The 22,479-nt window shown below is 44.7% G+C and overlaps 1 protein-coding gene across 3 annotated transcripts in view; it reads left to right on the top strand.

Moving 5' to 3' along the window:
• LOC144696982 (methylglutaconyl-CoA hydratase, mitochondrial-like) overlaps window positions 1–22,479 on the top strand; it is a 97,460-nt gene that overhangs the window by 34,337 nt on the left and 40,644 nt on the right. For all 3 annotated transcript variants that reach the window (XR_013580289.1, XM_078568732.1, XM_078568725.1), the window contains exon 2: window positions 13,411–13,598. Coding sequence is in view for 2 of the 3 variants with exons in the window: in XM_078568732.1 (XP_078424858.1) it covers window positions 13,411–13,598 (188 nt within the window). In the remaining variant the exon portion in view is untranslated. The remainder of the gene's footprint in view (window positions 1–13,410; window positions 13,599–22,479) is intronic.

Below are 22,479 nucleotides of genomic sequence, written 5' to 3'. Positions count from 1 at the left end.
TTTGTATATTTTCGCCCGGGACTAGGACAGCCAGGATGCAGAGGCCATTTTATTCGCACTGATCTTGGGATTCCCACAGGTGCAGGGTGCGAATGACAGCACTCATGCAGTTAATCGCAGAGGAGGCGATGGTGTAGTGGTATTATCGCTGGACTGGTAATCCAGAAACCCAGGGTAATGCTCTGGGGGCCTTGTTGAATCCTGCCATGGCAGATGGTGGAATTTGAATTCAATAAAAATCTGGAATTAAAGATCTAACGATGACCATGGAACCATTGTCGATTGTTGTAAAAACCCATCTGGTTCACTAATGTCCTTTAGGGAAGGAAATCTGTCGTCCTTACATGGTCTGGCCTACTCATGACTCCAGACCTACAGCAATGTAATTGACTCTTACGTGCCCTATGATATGACCTAGCAAGCCACTCAGTTGTAGCAAACAGCGACAAAGTCACAAAATGAATGAAACTGGGCGGACCACCCGGCATCGATCTAGGCACCGGAAATGACAATGGCAATCTCAGCCCTGTCAACCCTGCAAAGTCCTCCTTCCTAACATCTGGGGGCTAGGGCCAAAATTGGGAGAGGTGTCTCACAGACTAGTCAAGCAACAGCCTGACATAGTCATCCTCACGGAATCATACCTAACAGATAATGTCCCAGACACCACCATCACCATCCTGGGCATGTCCTGTCCCACTGTCAGGACAGACCCTGCAGAGGTGGCGGCACAGTGGTATACAGTCGGGAGGGAGTTTGCCTAGGAGTCATCAACATCGACCTTGGACCCCATGAAGTCTAATGGCATCAGGTCAAACATGGGCAAGGAAACTTCCCGCTGATTACCACGTACCGCCCTCCCTCAGCTGATGAATCTGTGCTCCTCCATGTTGAACACCACTTGGAGGAAGCACTGAGGGTGGCAAGGGCACACAACATACTCTGGGTGGGGGACTTCAATGTCCATTACCAAGAGTGGCTCAGTAGCACCACCACTAACTGAGCTGGCTGAGTTGTAAATGACAGCTGCTAGGCTGGGCCTGCGGCAGGTGGTGAGGGAACCAACAGGGCAAAAACATACTTGACCTCATCCTCACCAACCTGCCGGCTGCAGATGCATCTGTCCATGACAGAATCGGTAGGAGTGACCAAAGCACAGTCGCTGTAGAGACAAAGTCCCGCCTTCACATTGAGGATACCCTCCATCGTATTGTGTGGCACTACCACCGTGCTAAATGGGATAGATTTCGAACAGATCCAGCAACTCAAGATTGGGCATCCATGAGGCACTGTGGGCCATCAGCAGCAGCAGAATTATACTCGAACACAATCTGTAACCTCATGGCCCGGCATATCTGCCAGTCTACCATTACCATCAAGCCAGGGATTCAACCTTGGTTTAATGAAGAGTGCAGGAGGGCATGCCAGGAGCAGCACCAAGCTTACCTTAAAATGAGGTGTCAACCTAGTGAAACGACAGCACAGAGCTACTTGTGTGCCAAACAGCATAAGCAGCAAGTGATAGACAGGGCTAAGCAATCCCACAACCAACAGATCAGGTCTAAACTCTGCAGTCCTGCCACATCCAGTCATGAACGGTGGTGGACAATTAGACAACTCACTGGAGGAGGAGGATCCACAAATATCCCCATCCTCAATGATGAGGGAGCCCAGCACATCAGTGCAAAAGACAAGGCTGAAGCATTTGCGAAAATCTTCAGCCAAAAGTGCCGAGTGGATAATCCATCACAGCCTCCTCCGGAGGTCCCCAGCATCATAGATGCCAGTCTTCAGCCAATTTGATTCACTCCCTGTGATATCAAGAAATAGCTGAAGGCATTGGACATGCAAAGGCTATGGGCCCTGGCAATATTCAGGCAATAGTACTGAAGACTTGCGCTCCAGAACTTGCCGCACCCCTAGCCAAGCTGTTCCAGTACAGCTACAACACTGGCATCTACCCGGCTATGTGGAAAATTGCCCAGGTATGTCCTGTTCACAAAAAGCAAGACAAATCCAACCCAACCAATTACCGCCCCATCAGTCTACTCTCCATCATCAGTAAAGTAATGGAAGGGGTCAACAAAAGTGCTATCAAGGGACACTTGCTTAGCAATAACCTGCTCGCCGATGCCCAGTTTGGGTTCCGCCAGGGCCATTCAGCTCCTGGTCTCATTACAGTCTTGGTTCAAACATGGACAAAAGAGCTGAATTCCAGAGGCGAGGAGAGATTGACTGCCCTTGACATCAAGGCTGCATTTGATAGAGTGTGGCATCAAGAAGCCCGAGCAAAACTGGAATCAATGGGAATCAGGAGAAAAACTCTCCACTGGTTGGATTCATACCTAGCACAAAGGAAGATGCCTGTGGTTGTTGGAGGTCAGTCATCTCAGCTCCAGGGTATCACGGCAGGAGTTCCTCCGGGTAGTGTCCTCGGCCCAACCATCTTCAGCTGCTTCGTCCATGACCTTCCTTCCATCATAAGGTCAGAAGTGGGGATGTTCGCTGATGATTGCACAATGTTCAGCATCATCCCCGACTCCTCAGATACTGAAGCAGCCCATGTCCAAATGCAGCAAGACCTGGACAATATCCAGGCTTGGGCTGACAAGTGACAAGTAACATTCACGCCACACAAGTGTCAGGCAATGACCATCTCCAACGAGAGAGAATCCAATCATCTCCCCCTGATGTTCAATGGCATCACCATCAATGAACCCCCCACAATCAACATCCTGGTGGTTACCATTGACCAGAAACCAAACTGGACTAGCCATATAAATACTGTGGCTACAAGAGCAGGTCAAAGGCTGGGAATTCTGTAACGAGTAACTCACCTGACTCCGTAAAGCCTGTCCACCATCTACAAGGCAGAAGTCAGGAGTGTGATGGAATACTCCCCACTTACCTGGATGAGTGCAGCTCCCACAACACTCAAGAAGCTTGACACCACCCAGGACAAAGTAGCCCGCTTTATTGGCACCACATCCACAAACATTCACTCGCTCCACCACCATTGCACAGTAGCAGCAGTATGTACCATCTACAAGATGCACTGCAGGAATTCACCAAGACTCCTTTGACAGCACCTTCCAAACTCACGACCACTACCAGCTAAAAAGACAAGGGCAGCAGATAGATGGGAACACCAGCACCTGGAAGTTCCCCTCCAAGTCACTCACTATCCTGACTTGGAAATATATCGCCGTTCCTTTATTGTCGCTGGGTCAAAATCCTGGAACTCCCTTCCTAACAGCACTGTGGGTGTACCTACACCACATGGACTGCAGCAGTTCAAGAAGGCAGCTCACCACCACATTCTCAAGGGCAACTGGGGATGGACAATTAAAATGCTGGCCCAGCCAGCAAATCCCACACCCCATGAATGAATAAAAAATAATGTGGCGCTCAGATCTCCATCACTACATTTGGTGGACTTCATCAACCGCAAGGGCCTGCACTCACTGAAAGTGCAGCCGGCATGCGATCACCAGAAACGCATCCTCCAGGTATGTGCACGGTTTCCAGGGAGTGTGCATGATGCCTACATCCTGAGTTCCTTGTAGATCCCTGCCGTCTTCCAGGGTCCACAGAGGCTGCAGGGTTGGCTCCTTGCAGACAAGGGTTACCTGCAGAGGCTGTGGCTGATGACACTCATGCGGTGGCCTCAGACTGCAGTAGAGCGATGCTATAATGAGGCTCATGCAGCAGCTCGCAACTTGGTGGAGCGGACCATTGGGATGCTGAAGATGCGGCTCTGTTGCCTGGACCTGTCTGGTGGAGCCCTGCCATACAATCCACAGAGGGTGTCACGCATCATCGTTGTCTGCTGCGCTCTTTACAACCTGGCACTCCAACAGGGAGATGAGCTGGCTGAGAAGGAGATGGAGGAGCTGGAGGTGTCCTCGAATGAGGAGGACACCGATGAGGGTGAGGGGGTCCTTGGTGGTGACGATGACGGGGATGAGGCTCTCGCACTGGCTAGACAAGGCAGGCATGCTCGGAAGGCCCTCATAGCTGCCAGATTTGTGGAGGATGATGACGACATGCGGTGATGTGTCCCCACGAATTCTCACATCGCAGTGTGAAGGTTTGACTGCAGTCTGGCTTATGGCAGCACCAATACCCTTTGTGAGAATGCTCCTGTCATGGAGATGCAGTGGAGGCCCTAATAGGCGCTCAATCGCAGGAGGATGATGACAGCATGCAGTGAGGACACTCCATAGATCTTCACATGGCCTCTGAGAATGCTTGACTCCTGTCTGGCCAATGGCAGCTTGCTTGCGCTCCATGATCAGGGCCATCTCAGAGTCGCAGCCATGAAACTTTAGATGTATCTGATGCTGTGTCCGCCTTCAGCACCTCAGCCCTTCAGGAGCTGGTGTACAGCATCACTGCTCGCAGATGCTGGTGTGATAGGGGCCAGCCCCACCTCAACGGTGCTGAGAGCACACGAAAGAATGAGAAAACTCTGTGGCGCCTGCCCACTATATTCTGGCAGTAATGACCAGCACTGTCGAGGTGCAGGCATCAGTAATGTTTCCAGGGAATGTGAGACTGGACCATCACTGTGGTCTGAAGGCCGCACAGAGCACAGGGAAGAGGCCCTGGACTGAGACACCTGCCTTTTATCTTGTGCAGAAAGGTATCACATCTGAGTGACAAGAGCACTGCTCATCAGAACAAAGAGCCACAGACAGGGAGACATTCTTAGGAGTTTATTGATAATAGTGAACAGTATGTATAAGTGATCAACACCTATGGCCAGGCTGTCCAACTACTTTTACCCAACTGTCCTAACACTGCTGCTACGTCTTGGACTTCCACAGAAGAGGTGGAGGCAGCCTGCTGACTGTGACGCCCTGTCTGTGATGACCTTGGCAGGTGTCTTCTGGAGGGCTGAGACTTAGAGGGCCCTGGCAGTGGCACCCCCCTTGGCCTGTTAAGCTGGAGCTGCGGAGGTCACAGGAAGAGGGGATTCGGATGGGCGAGTCACTCCCAGAATCACCTGGGTGGATGGCCCCCGAATGTGGACCTGCTGATCCTCCTCCCAATGGGCACCCAAGGGCCCCTGGCTGACTCCAAGAGCGGAAGGGGTATCTGGAGTGAGATTGAGCTGCCCAGCACCCCTCTCGTGTACACACTGTTGGAGGCCAACTATGCCATCAGCATTGGAATTAAGCCTACGCAGCAATGCAAAAGTGACATACTGCACCAAGGTCTCCATGGCAGCCGCCATCCTGCCAATGTTGACCTCGTTGCATTGCAATGCTGGCGCTATCACCTCAGCCTGAAGACAGATGGATTCATCCATCGTGCTTTGCAATTCAAGGAGTTCAGCGGACATCCCTCCCCGATGTTCTCTAGCTTCCTTTTACAGCTCCAGCAACTGTGACATGACCAAGTCCAAAGGCTCGTCATCGGACTCGGACTCAGCAACGTTCCGGACTCCAGCAATCCTCCGAGTGCTGGGGACCTGGGAAGTCTCTGCCTCTGCCTGCTGTGGATCAGAAACTGCAATGCGCTCACCATATTGTGATTCCGAGGCAACTCTAAAGTTAGGCCCCACCGAGGTGTGTGTCTCTGCGCTGGTGGAGGATGTAGGTGAGCGCTGTGACAGGTCTTCAGGGAAGGCGCCTTCAAATTCCTCTTCAGATATTTTTTCAGGGCTTGATTGGAGGCCCTGGGTCATGGTCTCTGTCAGCTGTTTGGCAGATGTGCCTGTGAAAGCAAGGGGAGATAATTAGTGCATGGCAGTGGCCTGTGAAAGAGGACACATCACTCACAGCATGATTGTCTGATGGATGTTGCACTGCTGGATCCTCACTTGATAGAGCAACGCCAACCTCACTGTCTGCACAGGACCGGTCCCGGTCATCACCGGCCAGCTGGATGGCTCTGTTTTCGAATTATGTCAAACCTGTGATCTCCAGAACCCTCTACCTGTCTGCGACCTTTCCCTCCGGTTGTGTGGTTGTGTGCCAGTTTGCCTTGCATGGATAGAGATGGGGAGGGTGTATCAGGACGCCTGCCGGGCCAGATGAAAAGTATGCCTGGCCTGTGTGGGTGGTGAGTGGTCCCTTTGACTGGATGAGGACACTGATGGTGTGTGTGAAAGAGTGAATGGTGATGTCTCTTGCACTGGCAATGATTGAGGGCCCTGTAGATGTGTGATGGGTTTGTGTGTGTGTGAGTTGGGACTTACCCTGTAAGAGCGACTTACCCTGGCAGAATGGAGGAGATCATTCATCCTTTTGCGGCACCGGGTCGCTATCCTCCTCTGCAAGGCGTTTGCGCTGACCACCATTTCCGCCGCCTCCCAAGCCAGATTGGTGACTTTGCTGCCCATCCCACGGCCAGAGCGGGATAGAGCACTTCCCAGTGGGCCTCCACGACATCCAGCAGTCGCTCAAGGGACCCGTCATTGAAGCAGGGGGCTGCAGTTTTTTTCCTTTGCTGGCCATGTCTCCCGGACAGCGGTGGTGAGCTGGTGGTGATGAGCGCTTTGTTGGCGGCTGCCTTTTAAAGATGGCGGCCGGCATGATGCAACAGCGGGGTGATGGCAGTCGGGCGAATGAGAGCCCGCTCGCCATGGAAACAGCATGTTTCGCAGGAGTGAATAAAAAATGAGGCAGGCTTGGGATGATACGGTGTGAAAACCCGCCATTTTTGTCGATGGGTAGCACTCCATTTTACCCACCTGCTACCGCACTCAGTGTAATTCTGGGAAAATTCTGCCCGGTGTGTTTATTTTTCCGAAAGGTTACTGGTAAAACTTAGTGCCACGAGAGTGTTTTATTATCAGGGAGACAAAGTCCAAAGACATAGTGAAACAATGGGTATTTGCATTCAAAGAGAAAGATATGTATAAAGAAGCAGCACGGGCTGTGTGTAAGGAAAGGCATTTTTAAGATCTTACCAGTGTGTGAAAAAGCCTTCAGTAGCTATGCCTCAAGCTGCTGTCCTCAAAGAACTGAATTAAGAAAATTTGCTTGAAAGTTGACTTATTCAGGGTATCATGTTTCTTTGTCTGGGTCTTTTGAAATCTATGTGTCTTACTGTTGCCTGAACGAAAGTATAACTGGGAGTTAGATTGATTAGGGGATTTAGAAGTTATCATGGTAGTAATTTGTAGGTCTATTTATATATTTAAAGTAATTTCTTCTATTAATAAATGTTTAATACAGTTTTGTAAAAACCTATAAGACTTATTACTACTGAATTCAGGGCTCACATCTCAAAATTTATACAAATGGTAAAACAAATTGTGGCAGTTGTTTCAAGTTTCCCTTTGCATTTTGAACAATTCAGCATTTACCATCAGCTGTGCCATAACACTGCCTTTAAGGGACCAACATTTACTTTGGCTACTCTTCTCCTTTTCATCTGCTTGTAAAAATTCTTAGAATCTGTTTTTATATCCTCAGTTAGTTTAGTTGCATTCTATTTTTCTCTTGTCATCAACTTTTTGATGGCCCTTTGCTGGTATCTAAAACATGCCCACTCCTCAGGCTTACTACATTTCTTTGCCATATTTTAAGCCTCTTTTTCTAATCCAATACTCTGTTTAACCTTCTTCAAAAGCCATTGATGGACCTTTCTCATTGAGTTTTTGTTTGTCAATGGAATATTCGAACTTGCTTCTTTAAACGGTTCCCACCATATTCTGCAGAATATCATGCTCGGGATACGGGCACATGCCTGACACGCCTGAGCGTAAAATGACACGCAATGACGTCAGGCGTGCATCCCGATGTCATCCCATACTTGCACGATATTTTGTTCAGCGGGCGTATGCCGGAGTCAGCTTAGTTTATTTACTATTATGACACAGCCGATGGTGAATGCTGAGTTGTCCAAATCCCAGAGGGAAACTTGAAACAACTGTCATAGCCAGTTTTTGCAATTTGTATGTTTCGAGATGCAGACTTTCAATTCAGTTATAATAAGACCACCGAGTCTCAAGAAGTTTTTATAAAAGATTGTAAGCACATACATATGTTTACAAATTACTACGATAATAACTTCTAAAAAATATCCCCTAGTTAATCTGACTCTCAGTTACTACTCCATTAAGGCAACAGTAAAACACATAGATTTAAACAGACCCCTGGTAAAGCACACTCTGGACAGTCGCATTAAAAATTAGTTTCTTTCAGCTCTGGGCCCTTGCAGACAGCCGCTTAAGGCTTAGAGGCAGGAAGCTTTAGATCTTAGAATCCCTCTTCTCTTACCAACAGCCTTCACTTCCTTTATACATATCTTCCTCTTTGAATGCAAATTCCTCATTGTATCACTAGATTTTTTGAACTTTACCTCTTCTAACAACAAAACCCCTTTCATAGCACCAATTTTATTAGTAAACTTTGGAAAAAATAAACACATTGTTTGGCTTCTTCTGGCTAGGTGTAATATTTCACCCATTCTTTTGAATGGTTTATTTAAAAATGCAAATTGCCCCCTTTTCACTTCACCTTGTACTTTCCTATGTTTACCTAATTACCATTTCAACCCTACTTCTCTTCTATACATCAAAGCCCCTAGAGCAGCAGGCTTTAATCTAATCAAGACACCCACACATAGACATAGATACCACTAGAATTCTATTTTAAAAGAATTTCCAATAATATTATAGACATTATTATATCTTCTTGACATTACTAAATCAACATTAGTCAGCTCTCCCCTCATAGCTATGCAGTTGGCTTTGTTTAAGATTCTTGTTTGTAATTGGTGTATGCTGCTTTCAAACTTGATATAGAAGTCAATTATGATCACCTTTTTCCCAGCGTTGTGTTTTTACCACGAGAGTACTAATTAACTCTGGCTCATTGCACAATACTAGATTTAAAATAGCTTAATCCCTAGTCGATATTACAACATACTGCTCCTGGAAATTATCACAAAAGCAATCCACAAACTCGTCTTCCAGACCACCTTTGTCAATTTGATGGTCCACTCTATATGAAGATTAAGGTCACCCATAATTATGACATTGCCTATGTTACAAGCTCCAATTATTTATTACTTAATGCTCTGTCCAATGGTGCAACTACTGTTAGCGGCCTGTAAATTATTCCCACCAGTGTTTTCTGACCCTTGTTATTCCTGATCTCCAACCATGCTGATTCTACTTCCTGATTTTCTGAGCCAAGACCCTTCCTCACTACTGTCCTGATGTCATCTTTTACTATCAGGGTTTCTCCTCCTCCTTTTCCAATTTGCCTGTCTTTTTGAAATATTGTGTACCCTGGAATATTTATTTCCTAACCTTGATCACTCTGTAACCATGTCTTTGTAATGGAATTAGATCTAAACCATTTATCTCTATTTGTGCAACTAGTTCAGCTGTCTTATTATGAATGTTTCATGCATTTAGATAAAAAGCCTTTAATTTTATTTTTACTACGATCATTTGCATAGACTTTATTCACTAATGCACTATTATCATTAAACTCTCTGTCCCCTCCCATCCCACTCTGCTTGTCTTTACCCAAATCGCTACAATGCTCTGTTTCCTTGACTTTTCTCTTTTGATTTCTAAATTTCCCTTCAGCTGAACCCTCCCTAGCCCCAACCATTTAGTTTAGTGCCCCATGCATGGACTAGTTATACGATTTGCCAGGAAATGGATACCATTCCGGTTTAAGTGGGGCCCATATCAACAGAATAGCTCTCTCTTTCTTGAGTACTGGTGTCAGTGCCCATGAAATTGAAACCCCTTCTTCTCACACCATTCTTTGAGCCATGTGTCTAATTCTCTAATCTGCTTGACTCTATGTCAATTGGCATGTGGCTCAAGTAACAGTTACAGATTATTAGCTTTGAGGTTCTGTGTTTTAATTTGGACCCTAACAACTCAAACTCTCTCAGCAGAACATCATTCCTAATTCTACTTATGTCATTGGTTCCTGTGTCGACCACGACAACTGGACCCTCTCCCTCCAAGTTCCAGCCACAAGGAGATGTCCTTCACCCTAGCACCGGCAGACAACCTTCTGAACTCCCAGTCGCTGCTGCAGGGAACAGTATCTATCTCCCTGACACTCGCCCGCCCCCACACTTATGTCAGTACCCGCCTTCCTCACACCCCCACCCCAGCAGTGCTGAACATTTCAGACCGCGTTTCACACTAGCTGACCATTAATTGGCCAGCCAGCATGAAATTGCGGTTGGGGGCCGATCGCGGGCGGCAGTCTGTTCCCCGGCTGTTCCCAGGCCCGCCGATCGCACCCACACGTGACCTAAAAATCCTGCCCTAGGTTCCCAACATCTGGCAGCGGGAAATGCAGCCCGCAACTGACATGCGGAGTGAACGATTACAAACTGATTTCACGACCTTTTTGCCATATTGTCCCCCCGCCTCCATCAGCCATGACGCCCAACACCAACGGGGCCGGAAAATTCCGACCTATGATTCACCCAAATTACAACTGCTAAATCAACTGCTAACTCAGCTTCCTGGTACACTGATTAACCCTTATTCAGGCAACCACCTTTAGTTGCTTGCCAGAAAGCTGCCGCTGCCGGGCACTTTCTGTTCTTTCTTGCAGTTTCTTTTGCAGTTTTAGAGTTCTAAATCAGATTCTGTTCATCTAAATTACGGTTTTTGAAATGCCTACCAGAGAGATCCCACTCAGTGCTTCGCCACTCTTGGCTGTTTATAGGTCTTTGCCAATTTTAATAACAAGACTCTTCCTGTTTTCTGGAAAGGTAGGATTGCAGACTCCAATTTGTTGTATTCTTGGGGGTTCGATCATGTGATGTTTGCCAACAGATTGAAATTGTTATTGCACTGAGCTACCTGCCTGTTAGTGGCAGGCCTGTCCTGTCCATGGTTTTGGGATTATTGTATGGGTTCATAAACTTTTCACAAAATGAAAAACAGATGGAAAGTTTTAGTCTTAACCCTCTAACAGGATCTTAGATTGAACTGAGGAGGAAAAAAATACACATCAATGGAATGAGATGTCCTGTGTATACAATACAGACCTCTTATCAGCAGCAGCTTCACCTGAAATTCCATAGCGAATACTGAGTCAACAGTTTATGTTACATTCACATGTGGTCTAACGCTTTTTTAAAGAATCTTTCGATATAGTGAAGTAAACCTTGAGCTCTGGTTTCTTAACTTCTCAACACTCAGATAGACAATTGCAAGGGGGTTGGAGTACAAGAGTAAAGAGATCTTGCCGCAATTCTACATGACTGGTGAGACCGCACCTGGAATGTTGCATACTACTTTGGTTTCTGCACCCAAGAAAGGATGCCTTAGAAGGGATGCAACAAAGGTTCACTAGATTGATTCCTGGGATGAGAGGGTTGTCCTTTGAAGACAGATTAAGCAGAATGTGCCTATATGCTATAGATTTTAGAAGAATGAGAGATAATCTCATTAAAATATATAGGGCAGAATTTTACTTTCGTCAGGCGGGCGTGCGGCCAACATGATTGGGTGCAAAATCACGCACAATGATTTTGGGCGATTGTCCCAATGTCATCGCGCACTCTTGTGATCTTTCGGTCAATGGGCGTGCGCGAGAGTCGGCAGCGCGTCCGCCCACAACTAAGAGGCCTATTAAGGCCCTTAAGCAGGCAATTAATTTGTATTTTTCGCTGCACGCTCAACCGTTCAGTTGGTAGGTGGGCGAATAGGCCAGGTGGCCTTTGCATTTTTTACAAAACCTCATCCACAGATGGGATGAGATTTCCAATAGCAAATAAGAAGGCGGAAAAATTTTTTCAACTTCATTTCAAACATGTCCCTCTTCATATGACTGAGTTTATATCACCTTTTAAATCTTTATTTTTGTCTCTCCAATTCTTCAGCTCCCTGAGACAGCTCTGTGCCCTCAGGGAGCTTTCAGCGAGCACTCCTGCACGCATGCGCAAACTTCCGGGTTAACATCCTCCCGTCCCCACCCCGGCAGCGCTGAATGTTGTGCGTTTCACACTGGCTGACCTTTAATTGGCCAGCCAGTGTGAATTTGTGCTTGGGGACCGATTGCAGGCGGCGGACCTTTCCTGGCCACTCCCGGGCCCACCCGCCCGATGAAAGTAAAATCCTGCCCATAAGATTTTGAGAGGACTTGAGGATAGATGCTGAGACGCTATTCACCCTAGCTGGAAAGTGTAGAACTGGGTTTTTTAACAATAAGGGAATCATGGGATATGGAGATCCGGTGGGAAAGTGAAGTTTTAGTCGAAGATCAGCTATGATCTTAGTGAATGGTGTAGCTGGCTCGAGAGCTGTAGGCCCACTCTCGCTCTTCAGGAAGCATGAGTAGGCCATTTGGCTCCTCAAGCTCGTTCTGATATTCAGTGAGATTGTATAAAGTCTGTGATATATCTGTGCTCCTATGTCATTTGATCTTATATTCAATACAGTCACAAGTACCAGCAAACACTCTAGGAACTGTTCAGTCCCATGACTGAGTGTGGAAATGCATCTTTTACTGCAGGTCAGAAGGAACCAATCAAAATATACACATGCTGTCATTGTCAAGCTATTCTAACCAATCATAATGCACCAACGAAAACATTATTGTTGAGGAATGTGCTGGGAGAATTTGTTTTTTTTTGTCTTGTTGAGTAGTTTTTAAAAACTTCAGCCAATTGCTGGAAAATAGGAAAGGAATATAGGTTAGAGATCATTCAAATCATCACTCTGGCACTTAATGGGGTCTGTTTCTGCAAGGCCACTTTGGTGACATCAATGAAAAGGATCAACACAGCACGTTCTAGAGAAGCTCCATACTAAAACTGTGAGTTTGACTTAAAACTGACCTAAGAGACAATTCAGTGCCACTTGACCCAGGAGAGCATGCATGGTTTCTGGTATATGTATTATTTTCTTCCATAAAAAGAGGCTTACTTTAAACAAAAAGGCCTTGCCTGGAGACTTTTCTTCTCCTTAAAAGGAAATGATGATTACATATTATATAACACAAGTTAGTACATAACTCTAAGATAAAAGCAAAATATTGCGGAAGCTGGAAATCTAGAACAAAAATAAAAATACCTGGAAAAACTCAGCAGGTCTGACAGCATCTGCGGAGAGGGATACAGTTGACGTTTCATGATGAAGGGTCATACGAATTCGAAACGTCAACTGTATCCCTCTCCGCAGATGCTGTCAGACCTGCTGAGTTTTTCCAGGTATTTTTGTTTTTGTTTTAGTACATAACTCTGAAGTTTGAAATAAAATATTTCATTATGATATTTTTTACCTTGTTTATTTAAGTATATTTTCTTTGCAGGCTTTTTAGGTTGTAACATGGGATATGTTGTTCACCTTCTGAGAGAGTGGGACTGGCAGTATCTTCCCAAATCTTTGAGCATTGTTGAGAGATAGAAATTTGGTTCATGACAAAAGTTTATTGAAACAGTTTTGTCCTATTTTCAAAACAGGTGGCACGCAGCGTCTCCCTCGTATTATAGGAGTATCACTAGCAAAGGAACTTATCTTTTCTGGACGAGTGCTTGATGGCACTGAAGCAAAAGCAATTGGTCTGGTTAGTCATGTTGTGGAACAGAATGAAGCAGGAGATGCAGCATATCACAGGGGATTATCACTTGCCAAAGAATTCATACCTCAGGTACATCGATCTTTTAACATTTGGTTTCAGGAATTAATTTTTGTAAGATTTTTCAGTTTTGTACATTTTATAAATGTATTAATACCGGTTAAAAAAATTATAATTCTTATCAAAATTGTGACCTGAACAACACTTTTGTGTTTGTACGTGCTGTACCATGATTCACGGAACATGGCTAACCTACACATGATAGGCCATTGGCTCAGCCCAATTTAAGTGGCTCATAATGATAATGCCTCATCACTGAGTCAGAAGATCATGGGTTCAAGCAGTATTTCAAGATTTAAGCATATAATCTAGGCTGACATTTTAGTGTAGTGCTGAGGGAGAACTCTTTTGTTGAAAGGGTTGTCCTTCAAATGAGATGTTACAAGAGAAGCTGTCTGCCTGTTCAGATGAATGCATAATATTCCCTTGTCCCCTCAAGCAAAACAGACTAGTTATTTACCAATTGCTTGTTATGGGACTTGTGTATAAAATGGTTGCAACATTTGCCTACAAATTAACAGTGACTACACTTCAAAAATAATTAATTGGACTTGGAACATCCTGTCCGTGAAGGGTGCTAAATAGATACAAAACCCTTGATATTCAATGACCACTCCCCTCATGTCTCCATAACAGGTGGGAGAGGTTCAAAAAGTTAAATACATAGAATGTGACCCCCATCGCAAATGTGCCTGCCACTTTTTTTTAACAGCAACAAGTATTAAGGCATCTGAGTGTTCCACTTAGAGAGGTGGGGCATTTGCATAGCAATTACAACACAGAAACTGGCAATTTGGATCAACAATCCATGCCGTTGTTTATGCTCTACATGGGAGACTCCTCGAACTCCCTAGAAAAGCATCTTTTCTGGTTGTCTCTACTGCTCCTTCTGGTAGCAAGTTCCACATTCTAACTGCAGCTTGGGTAAAAGGTTTCTCCTAATTCCTATTGGATTTATTGGTGACTATCTTATATTTATGGTTCCCAGCTCTGAACTTGCATACAAGTGGAAACATCTTCTTTACCACTGCTATATCACACCTTTTCATCACCTGAAGACCCCATCAGACAATCCCTCAGTCTTCTCTTTTCTAGAGTCGTCAAGATTGGCACTCCAGTATAGTACTAATGCTGCACTATTGGAGATGCCATCTTTTGGATGAGATGTTAAATTGAGGCCCCATCTGCCTACTTTGGTGGATATAAAAGATCCTGTGGCATTATTTTGAAGAAAAACAGGGAGGTTATCTCTGGTGTCTTGGCCAATGTTTATCCTTCAATCAACATCACAAAAGCATATTTCCTGGTCATTATCACATTGCTGTTTGTGGGAGTTTGCTGTGTACAAATTGGCTGTAGTGTTTCCTACTCAGCAGTAGTGGCTACACTTCAAAAGTACTTCCTTGGTTATAAAGCACTTTGAGATGTCTGGTGGCCATGAAGAGCACTGTATTAATGCAAGGCCTTTTTAGAGAAAAGAGCCACAACCTGTTCAATCTTTCTTGATAGGTGTAATCTCTCAGTTTTGCCATCATGGCATTATTCTATTAAATCTTTCATGCACCTTCTCCAGTGTCTCCATATCCTTTTATATTAAGGTGAGCAGAACTGTTCACAGTACTCTAAGTGTGGTCTAACCGAGGTTCTGTACAAGTTTAATATAACCCTCTCCTTTTCAATTCTGTCCCGCTAGAAATGAACCCATTTGTTTGCTTTTTTATGGTGTCGTACTGTAGTATATTATGAACTTTCAGACAATACTTTAAAAGTTTGAACACAAACAGTCTATTAAAATGGCCAGTGACAACCATGTAACCGTTAGCATTCTGAGCCAGACAGTCCTGGGTCTCAAGCAAATCCCTAATTAAATATTGACATTCACAACCATCTGGAAAACTCACACAACCCTGTTTGAGATGGACCATCAACAAAAAGAACTGGCATTCTAACTGACTCATCTTTCTGTTTCACCATGGACAAACAAAACATCAGAACTCAATGTGTGTTAGATGAATGTGAAATGAATCCGATCGACCTTTCATTGTATTGGGACTTTGAACTTGTACAAGTACATGATGGGCACAGCTATGTTTTCTGTCTGCCTTTAAAAACAGCAAAAGCTGCTTGCAGGGTTAAAGTTCCATCCAAATCCATCAGAAGTCATTGAACGAGCTGCAAGTCAAATATGCAGCCAAGTTAATAAACAACCATACCTTGAAAGTGTGAGAAGGACTTTGAGAAGTTCACCTGAGAATCAACCTCCTGCAAATTCAACTACAAGAAACCTTGCAGCTTACTGAGAATCCTCTGTTTATAAGACCATCACTTCAACTAAAAGCATCAACTCATCTAAGAAACTACAGGCCTGCCACAAAAGAGAGACTGAGACAATTAGAATTTATAATTGTATTGTTTTTTCCCTTCATCTATATCTAATCTTTGTGCGAGTGGTAGTGTGTGACACAAGTGAGACGTCGTGTTTTGAACCTCTGAGGCAAGTGTGGGATGATAAGTAACCTTTTTTATTTTAAAACTCACAAAAAAGCTTGCTGCTGGAATTATTTAAATTGGGACAATCACTCTAAGGGCAACAAAATTCATCCACCTCACAAAGAAAACACATTGATCACGGACAGTAAGAAAACACATAAATCTTGTCTGTGACAAATTGAGTGCTGCTGTTTGGGACTATCCACTGTAAATGAGCCATATCTGACTTTAAATGAATTGCAAGTTTAAGAGAAATGTAACAAAGCCAAAATTGTTGAAACAAGAAACAAAAGGGATTACAGCGGTAAGCTTTGTGAGCACTAACAATAGAAAATAAGATGGCTACTTGCAACGTGAAAGTATTTCTGCAAGAAGAGGACTTGACTTGGCAAAAATTAGAATATCTAAAAGCCATAGTTAAACAGGTAGAACTTAATATATGCAATAAAGCATGGAGATCTGAGGTACTAAAGATGCTGGCCGAGCATCGTGGCCTCACTCCAGGTTTGGAACAGGTAGAAGACACAGAACCTGCAACAGACCAGATTATCCTAGCCAAAATTCACCTAAGAGCAGAAGCTAGAGCTATAATTTCAGCAAAAAGGAAAGGGAATTTCAAGAGAAAGAACGAAAGAGCATGCTTAAGAGAGAGCTACAGGCACAGAAAGATCAGGAACTGAGACAGATTGCAGCAGCTAGGGAGAACTGACTTTACCTAATGATAACTTAAATACCCTCAGCGCAGAGACAAATTTTGATTTCCTCAAGTATTCCCACTTTGTCCCCAAGTTTGAAGAGGAGGAATGTGGAAACTTACTTTACAGCCTTCAAAAAATTGGCCACTTAATTGCAAGGGGCAGCAAAGCTTTGGACACTCCTGATACAAGGCCAGCTAGTAGGAAAAGCCCGTGAGGTTTATTCCATGCTACGTGCTGAGGTTTCTGCAGCTATGACCAGACAAAGGCTGTTATTCTCAGTGCCAATGAACTTGTTCCAGCAGCATACCACCAACAATTATGGAACTTATGTAAAAAGCCTATCCAGACCTTTCTGAAATTTGAGAAAATTCAACAGCTAGTATTTGACTGGTGGGTTTGAGCCCTAAAAATTGACAGCATCTACAAGAGGTTAGGAGAAATAGTACTGCTAGAGGAGTTTTAAAACTGCCTCAAAAGAGAAGCAAAGGGTTTCCAAAGTCAGAAATGCAGCTATCATAGCTGATGACTATGATTTAACTCATAAACCTCTAAACCAAAACACATTTGGATCTAGTAACTCTTACCAGCAAGGGAGCAATAGGAATGAGGTGGATGGAACAGAAATCTACTTCAGAGGAAAGGAGAGTAGAGAAAACAGGGCAGAGATCTAAATTTAAAAAGCAAAACCTGGAAAGCAAACCAGCAGGACCATGCCCTGCTTGCTTCCAGTGGAACAAGCTGGGGTACGTAAAAGGGAATTTTTGGTTTGCCAAGAAACCATCATGTAGAACTGTGGTCAGGACCGTGTCCGTAGCCTTGAAAGTATCAAGCCCAGACTCAAATGGGACGGGGGTAGGACAAGATACCTACCAAGCCTTTTTGCAAAAAAGCTCTAAGGAAAAAAATAACTATTTGCAGAGATGCAGGGTGTTTTCAAACTCTGCTTGTAGTGAAGATTGCTGTCTTACCGTCCAAAAGCAGGACAGCCACCACAGTGCTAGTAAAAGGGCTTACTGGCAAATGCTTAAATGTTTCCCTAGTAAAAATTCACCTACAGAGGATGTGCAATATCGATGTAGTGACGGTCAGAGTTATGCTGTGCTTACCTATAGGGGGAGCGACCCTATTGTTTGGATATGAATGGGGTAGCAGGTATTGTGCCCAGAGGGTTAAATAGAGTCCATGGGGACAGGTGTTATGAATTCAATTCATTGTGCCCCTGCATGCTAAATTAGCAGTCTCTGGGGATTCTAATATTTAAGGTACAGAATGTTCTAATGCTTGTTACATTGGTTCCTGCCTAGTAACAGGGGTAGGACCTTCCCGGATAGGTCCCCAGATCAGCTCCAGGGTCAATGAACAGCAGGGAGGGTCAGGAGCTGGGGGAAGAAATTCCATTCAGCCGAAGTGTTGCTGTTAACCCTGAGGAACTGAGAAGAGGACTCAGGGGATGTCCTGGTAATTGAAGAGGGCTCAGGGGAACCCCTAGTAATCAAAGAGGGCTCAGGGGAAGTCACATATAGCTGGATACAGCTGGGAGCAGGAGTTCAGAGAAACTCAGGGGCAGTGCCAGCTCAGTGAAGCTAGCTGTCTAGCAAAGAGCTGAAATTACACCAGTAAGTAGAGGCTGAAGTGCAGACTTGGGAATCCAATGGGAAGGGATCTCAGAAGGCGAGACTGAAACCCTGTGAGGTGGGCCAATTTAAAGCCATCCCAGTGGAAGCAACATTTGGAGAGATTTACAAGGAGAGATCTTCAAAGTTAGAGATTGGAAACCCTTGTGAGAAAGACGAAGTTTCAGTGAAATTGGCTGACTCACAGTGGCACTAACTTCTGGGTGATTTATTGAGAAATCTATGGAATCTGTTTTGGTTGCATCTGCCATTTACTCTGTAGCGTGGTGTGTCTGACCGCAGTTCGAACGTTAATTCACATGCACCTCGTACCTACATAGAAACTAGGAGCAGGAGTAGGCCATTCGGCCCTTCGAGCCTGCTCTGCCATTCAATATGATCATGGCTGATCCTCTATCTCAATGCCATATTCCTGCTTACTCTCCATATCCCTTGATGCCCCTAATATCCAAAAATTTATCAATTTCTTTCTTGAATATACTCAGTAACCCAGCCTCCCCAGCCTTCTGTGGTAGAGAATTCCACAGGTTGACCAGCCTCTGAGTGAAGAAATTTTTCCTTATCTCAGTCCTAAATGGCCTGCCTGTATCCTGAGACTGTGGCCCGATTCTGGACTCCCCAACCAGGGGAAACACCCTCCCTGCATCCAGCCTGTCTAGGCCTGTTAGAATTTTTTATGTTTCAATCAGATCCCCTCTCATTCTTCTAAACTCTAGTGAATACAGGCCCGGCCGAACTAATCTCTCCTCATACGACAATCCTGCCATCCCCAGTATCAGCCTAGTGAACCTTCGCTGCACTCCCTCTATTGCAAGTATATCCTTTCTTAGGCAGGGAGACAAAAACCGCGCGCAATACTCCAGGTATGGTCTCACCAAGGCCCTGTATAACTGCAGGAAGACATCCCTACTTCTGAACTCAAATCCTCTTGCAATGAAGGCCAACATACCATTTGCCATCCTAATTGCTTACTGTACCTGCCTATTTACTTTCATTGACTGATGTACAAGGACACCCAGATCCCTTTGTACATCCACATTTCCCAATATATCACCATTTAAATAATACCCTGTCTTTCTGTTCTTCACACTGAAGTGTATAACTTCACATTTATCCACGTTATACTACATCTGCCATGTGTTTTCCCACGCACACAACTTGTCTAAATCGCCCTGATGCCTCCTTGAATCCCCCTCACAACTCACAACTCCACCCAGTTTTGTGTTGTCAGCAAATTTGGAAATATTGCATTTGGTTTCCTCATCCAAGTCATTTATATATATCATGAATAACTGGGGCCCAAGCACTGATCCCTCAGGTACACCACTAGTCACTACCTGCCACCCGGAAAAAGACCCATTTTCCCACTCTCTACTTCCGGTCTGTCAGCCAATTCTCAATCCATGCCAGTATATTACCGCCAATCCCACGTGGTTTAATTTTGCCCACCAGCCTCTTGGGTGGGATCTTATCAAAATCCTTCTTGAAATCCAAATACACCACATCCACTGGTTCTCCCTTATCTATTCTACTAGTTACACCCTCAAAAAACCCCATTAGATTAGTTAAGCATGATTTCCCTTTCATAAACATGTTGACTTTGTCTAATCCTGTTAATGCTTTCCAAGTGTACTGTTACCACGTCTTTTATAATAGACTAGCATTTTCTACTACTGATGTTAGGCTAATTGGTCTGTAATTCTCTGTTTTTTCTCTCCCTTTTTTAAATTGTGGGCTTACATTTGCCACCTTCCAATCTGTAGGAACTGTTTCAGAGTCTGTAGAATTTTGGAAGATGACCACCAATGCATCCAATATTTCCAGTGCCACTTCCTTTAGTACTCTGGGATGTAGATTATCAGGCCCTGGGCATTTTTCAGCCTTTAGTCCCATTAATTTCTCTAGCACCATTTTTTAACTAATACTGATTTTCTTCAACTCCTCCCTCTCACTAGACCCTTGGTTCCCTAACATTTCTGGGAAATTATTTGTGTCCTCTTTTGTGAAGACAGAACCAAAATATACGTTCAGTTCTTCTGCCATTTCTTTGTTCCCCATTAGAATTTCTGCTGTTTCTGACTGCAAGGGACCTACATTTGTCTTTGCTAATCTTTTTCTCTTTACATATTTATAGAAGCTTTTGCAGTCAGTTTTTATGTTCCTTGTACGTTTGCTCTCATACTCCATTTTCGCCTTCTTGATCAATCTTTTTGTCCACTTTTGCTGAATTCTAAGCTGTTCGCAATCCTCAGGCTTGCTGCTGTTTCTGGCAATTTTATATGTCTCCTCTTTGGATGTAATACTATCCCTAATTTCTTTTGTAGGCCATGGTTGAGCCACCTTTCCTGTTTTATTTTTGAGCCAGACAGGAATGAATAATTGTAATTCATGCATACGTTTCTTAAATATTAGCCATTGCCTATCCACTGTCAACCCTTTTAGTAAGGTTCCTCAATTCATCATTGCCAATCCATGCCTCATACCCTCGTAGTTCTCTTTATTTAGAATCAGGAACCTAGTTTCGGATTCAATTTCTTCACTTTCCATCCTAATGAACACTTTTATCATTTTATGGCTGCTCTTCCCCAAGGGACCCTGCACGACAAGATTGTTAATTAATCCTTTCTCATTGCGCAATACCCCGTCTAGGATAGCCTGCTCTCTAGTTAGTTCCTCAACGTATTGGTCTAAAAAACCATCACGTACACACTCCAGGAAATCCTCCTCTACAGTATTATTGCTGGTTTGGTTTGTCCAATCTATATGTAGATTAAAGTCACCCATGGTTACAGTTGTACCCTTGTTGCATGCGTCTCTAATTTCCTGCTTAATGCCTTGCCTTACTTCCCCATTTCTGTTTGGTGGCTTATAGACAACCCCCACCAACATTTCTGCCCCTTGGTGTTTCTTACCTCCACCCAAACAGATTCCACATCATGATTTTCTGACCCAATATCCTTCCTCGCTATTGCATTGATTTCCTTCTTTACTAACAATGTTACCCCACCTCCTTTCCCTATTTGTCTGTCTTTCCTAAATATTGAATACTCCTGGATGTTCCATTCCCATCCTTGGTCACCCTGCAGCCATGTCTCCGTAATTGCAACTATATCATAACCATTTATATCTATTTGCGCTGTTAATTCACCAACCTTATTGCGACTGCTCCGCGCATTAGGATACAATGCCTTTAGACTTGTCTTTTTAACCTTGTTAGTTATCTTAGCTTTATTTTGCACCATGACCCCATTTGTTTCTCGCCCTTGTTTTTTTCTGCCTTCCGCTTTTGCTTCTTACTTTTCTGTCTTTCGTTTCGATCCTTGTTTCCCTGTCCTCTGTCTCCCCGCTCAGGTTCCCATCCCACTGCTATTCTAGTTTAAACCCTCCCCGACCACACTAGCAAACACCCCGCTCCCTACCGGTCCTGCCCAGATGCAACTCATCCTGTTTGTACTGGTCCCACCTTCCCCAATGTCCCAGGAATCTGAATCCCTCCCTGCTACACCATTTCTTCAGCCACGTATTCATCTGATATATCCTGTTATTTCTACCCTCACTAGCACGTGGCACTGGTTGTAATCCTGAGATTACTACCTTTGAGGTCCTACTTTTTAATTTACGTCCTAACTCCCTATATTCAGCTTGTTGGACTTCATCCCTTTTTTTACCTATGTTGTTGGTACCAATATGTAACACGACCACTGGCTGTTCACCCTCCCCTTTCAGAATGCCCTGCAGCCTCTCTGAGACACCCTTGACCCTGGCACCAGGGAGGCAGCATACCAACCAGGAGTCTCTTTTGCGGCTGCAGAAGCACCGGCCTGTTCCCCTTACTATTGAATCCCCTATCACAATAGCCCTGCCACTCTTCTTCCTCCCCTCCTGTGCAGCAGAGCCGCCCATGGTGCCATGGACTTGGCCACTGCTGCTTTCCCCTGAGAAACCGTCTCCCCCAACAGTATCCAAGATGGTATATCTGTTAGAGAGAGGGACGGCCACAGGGGACTCCTGTACTACCTGCCTTCCTCTACTCTGCTTGGTGGTAACCCATCCCCTTTCTGCCTGTTCAGT

This window comes from Cetorhinus maximus, chromosome 2, assembly GCF_964194155.1.
Source record: "Cetorhinus maximus chromosome 2, sCetMax3.hap1.1, whole genome shotgun sequence".
Lineage (NCBI taxonomy): Eukaryota > Metazoa > Chordata > Chondrichthyes > Lamniformes > Cetorhinidae > Cetorhinus > Cetorhinus maximus.
Note: the sequence above shows the minus strand (reverse complement) of the source record. Positions and strands in the feature narration are given on the sequence as shown.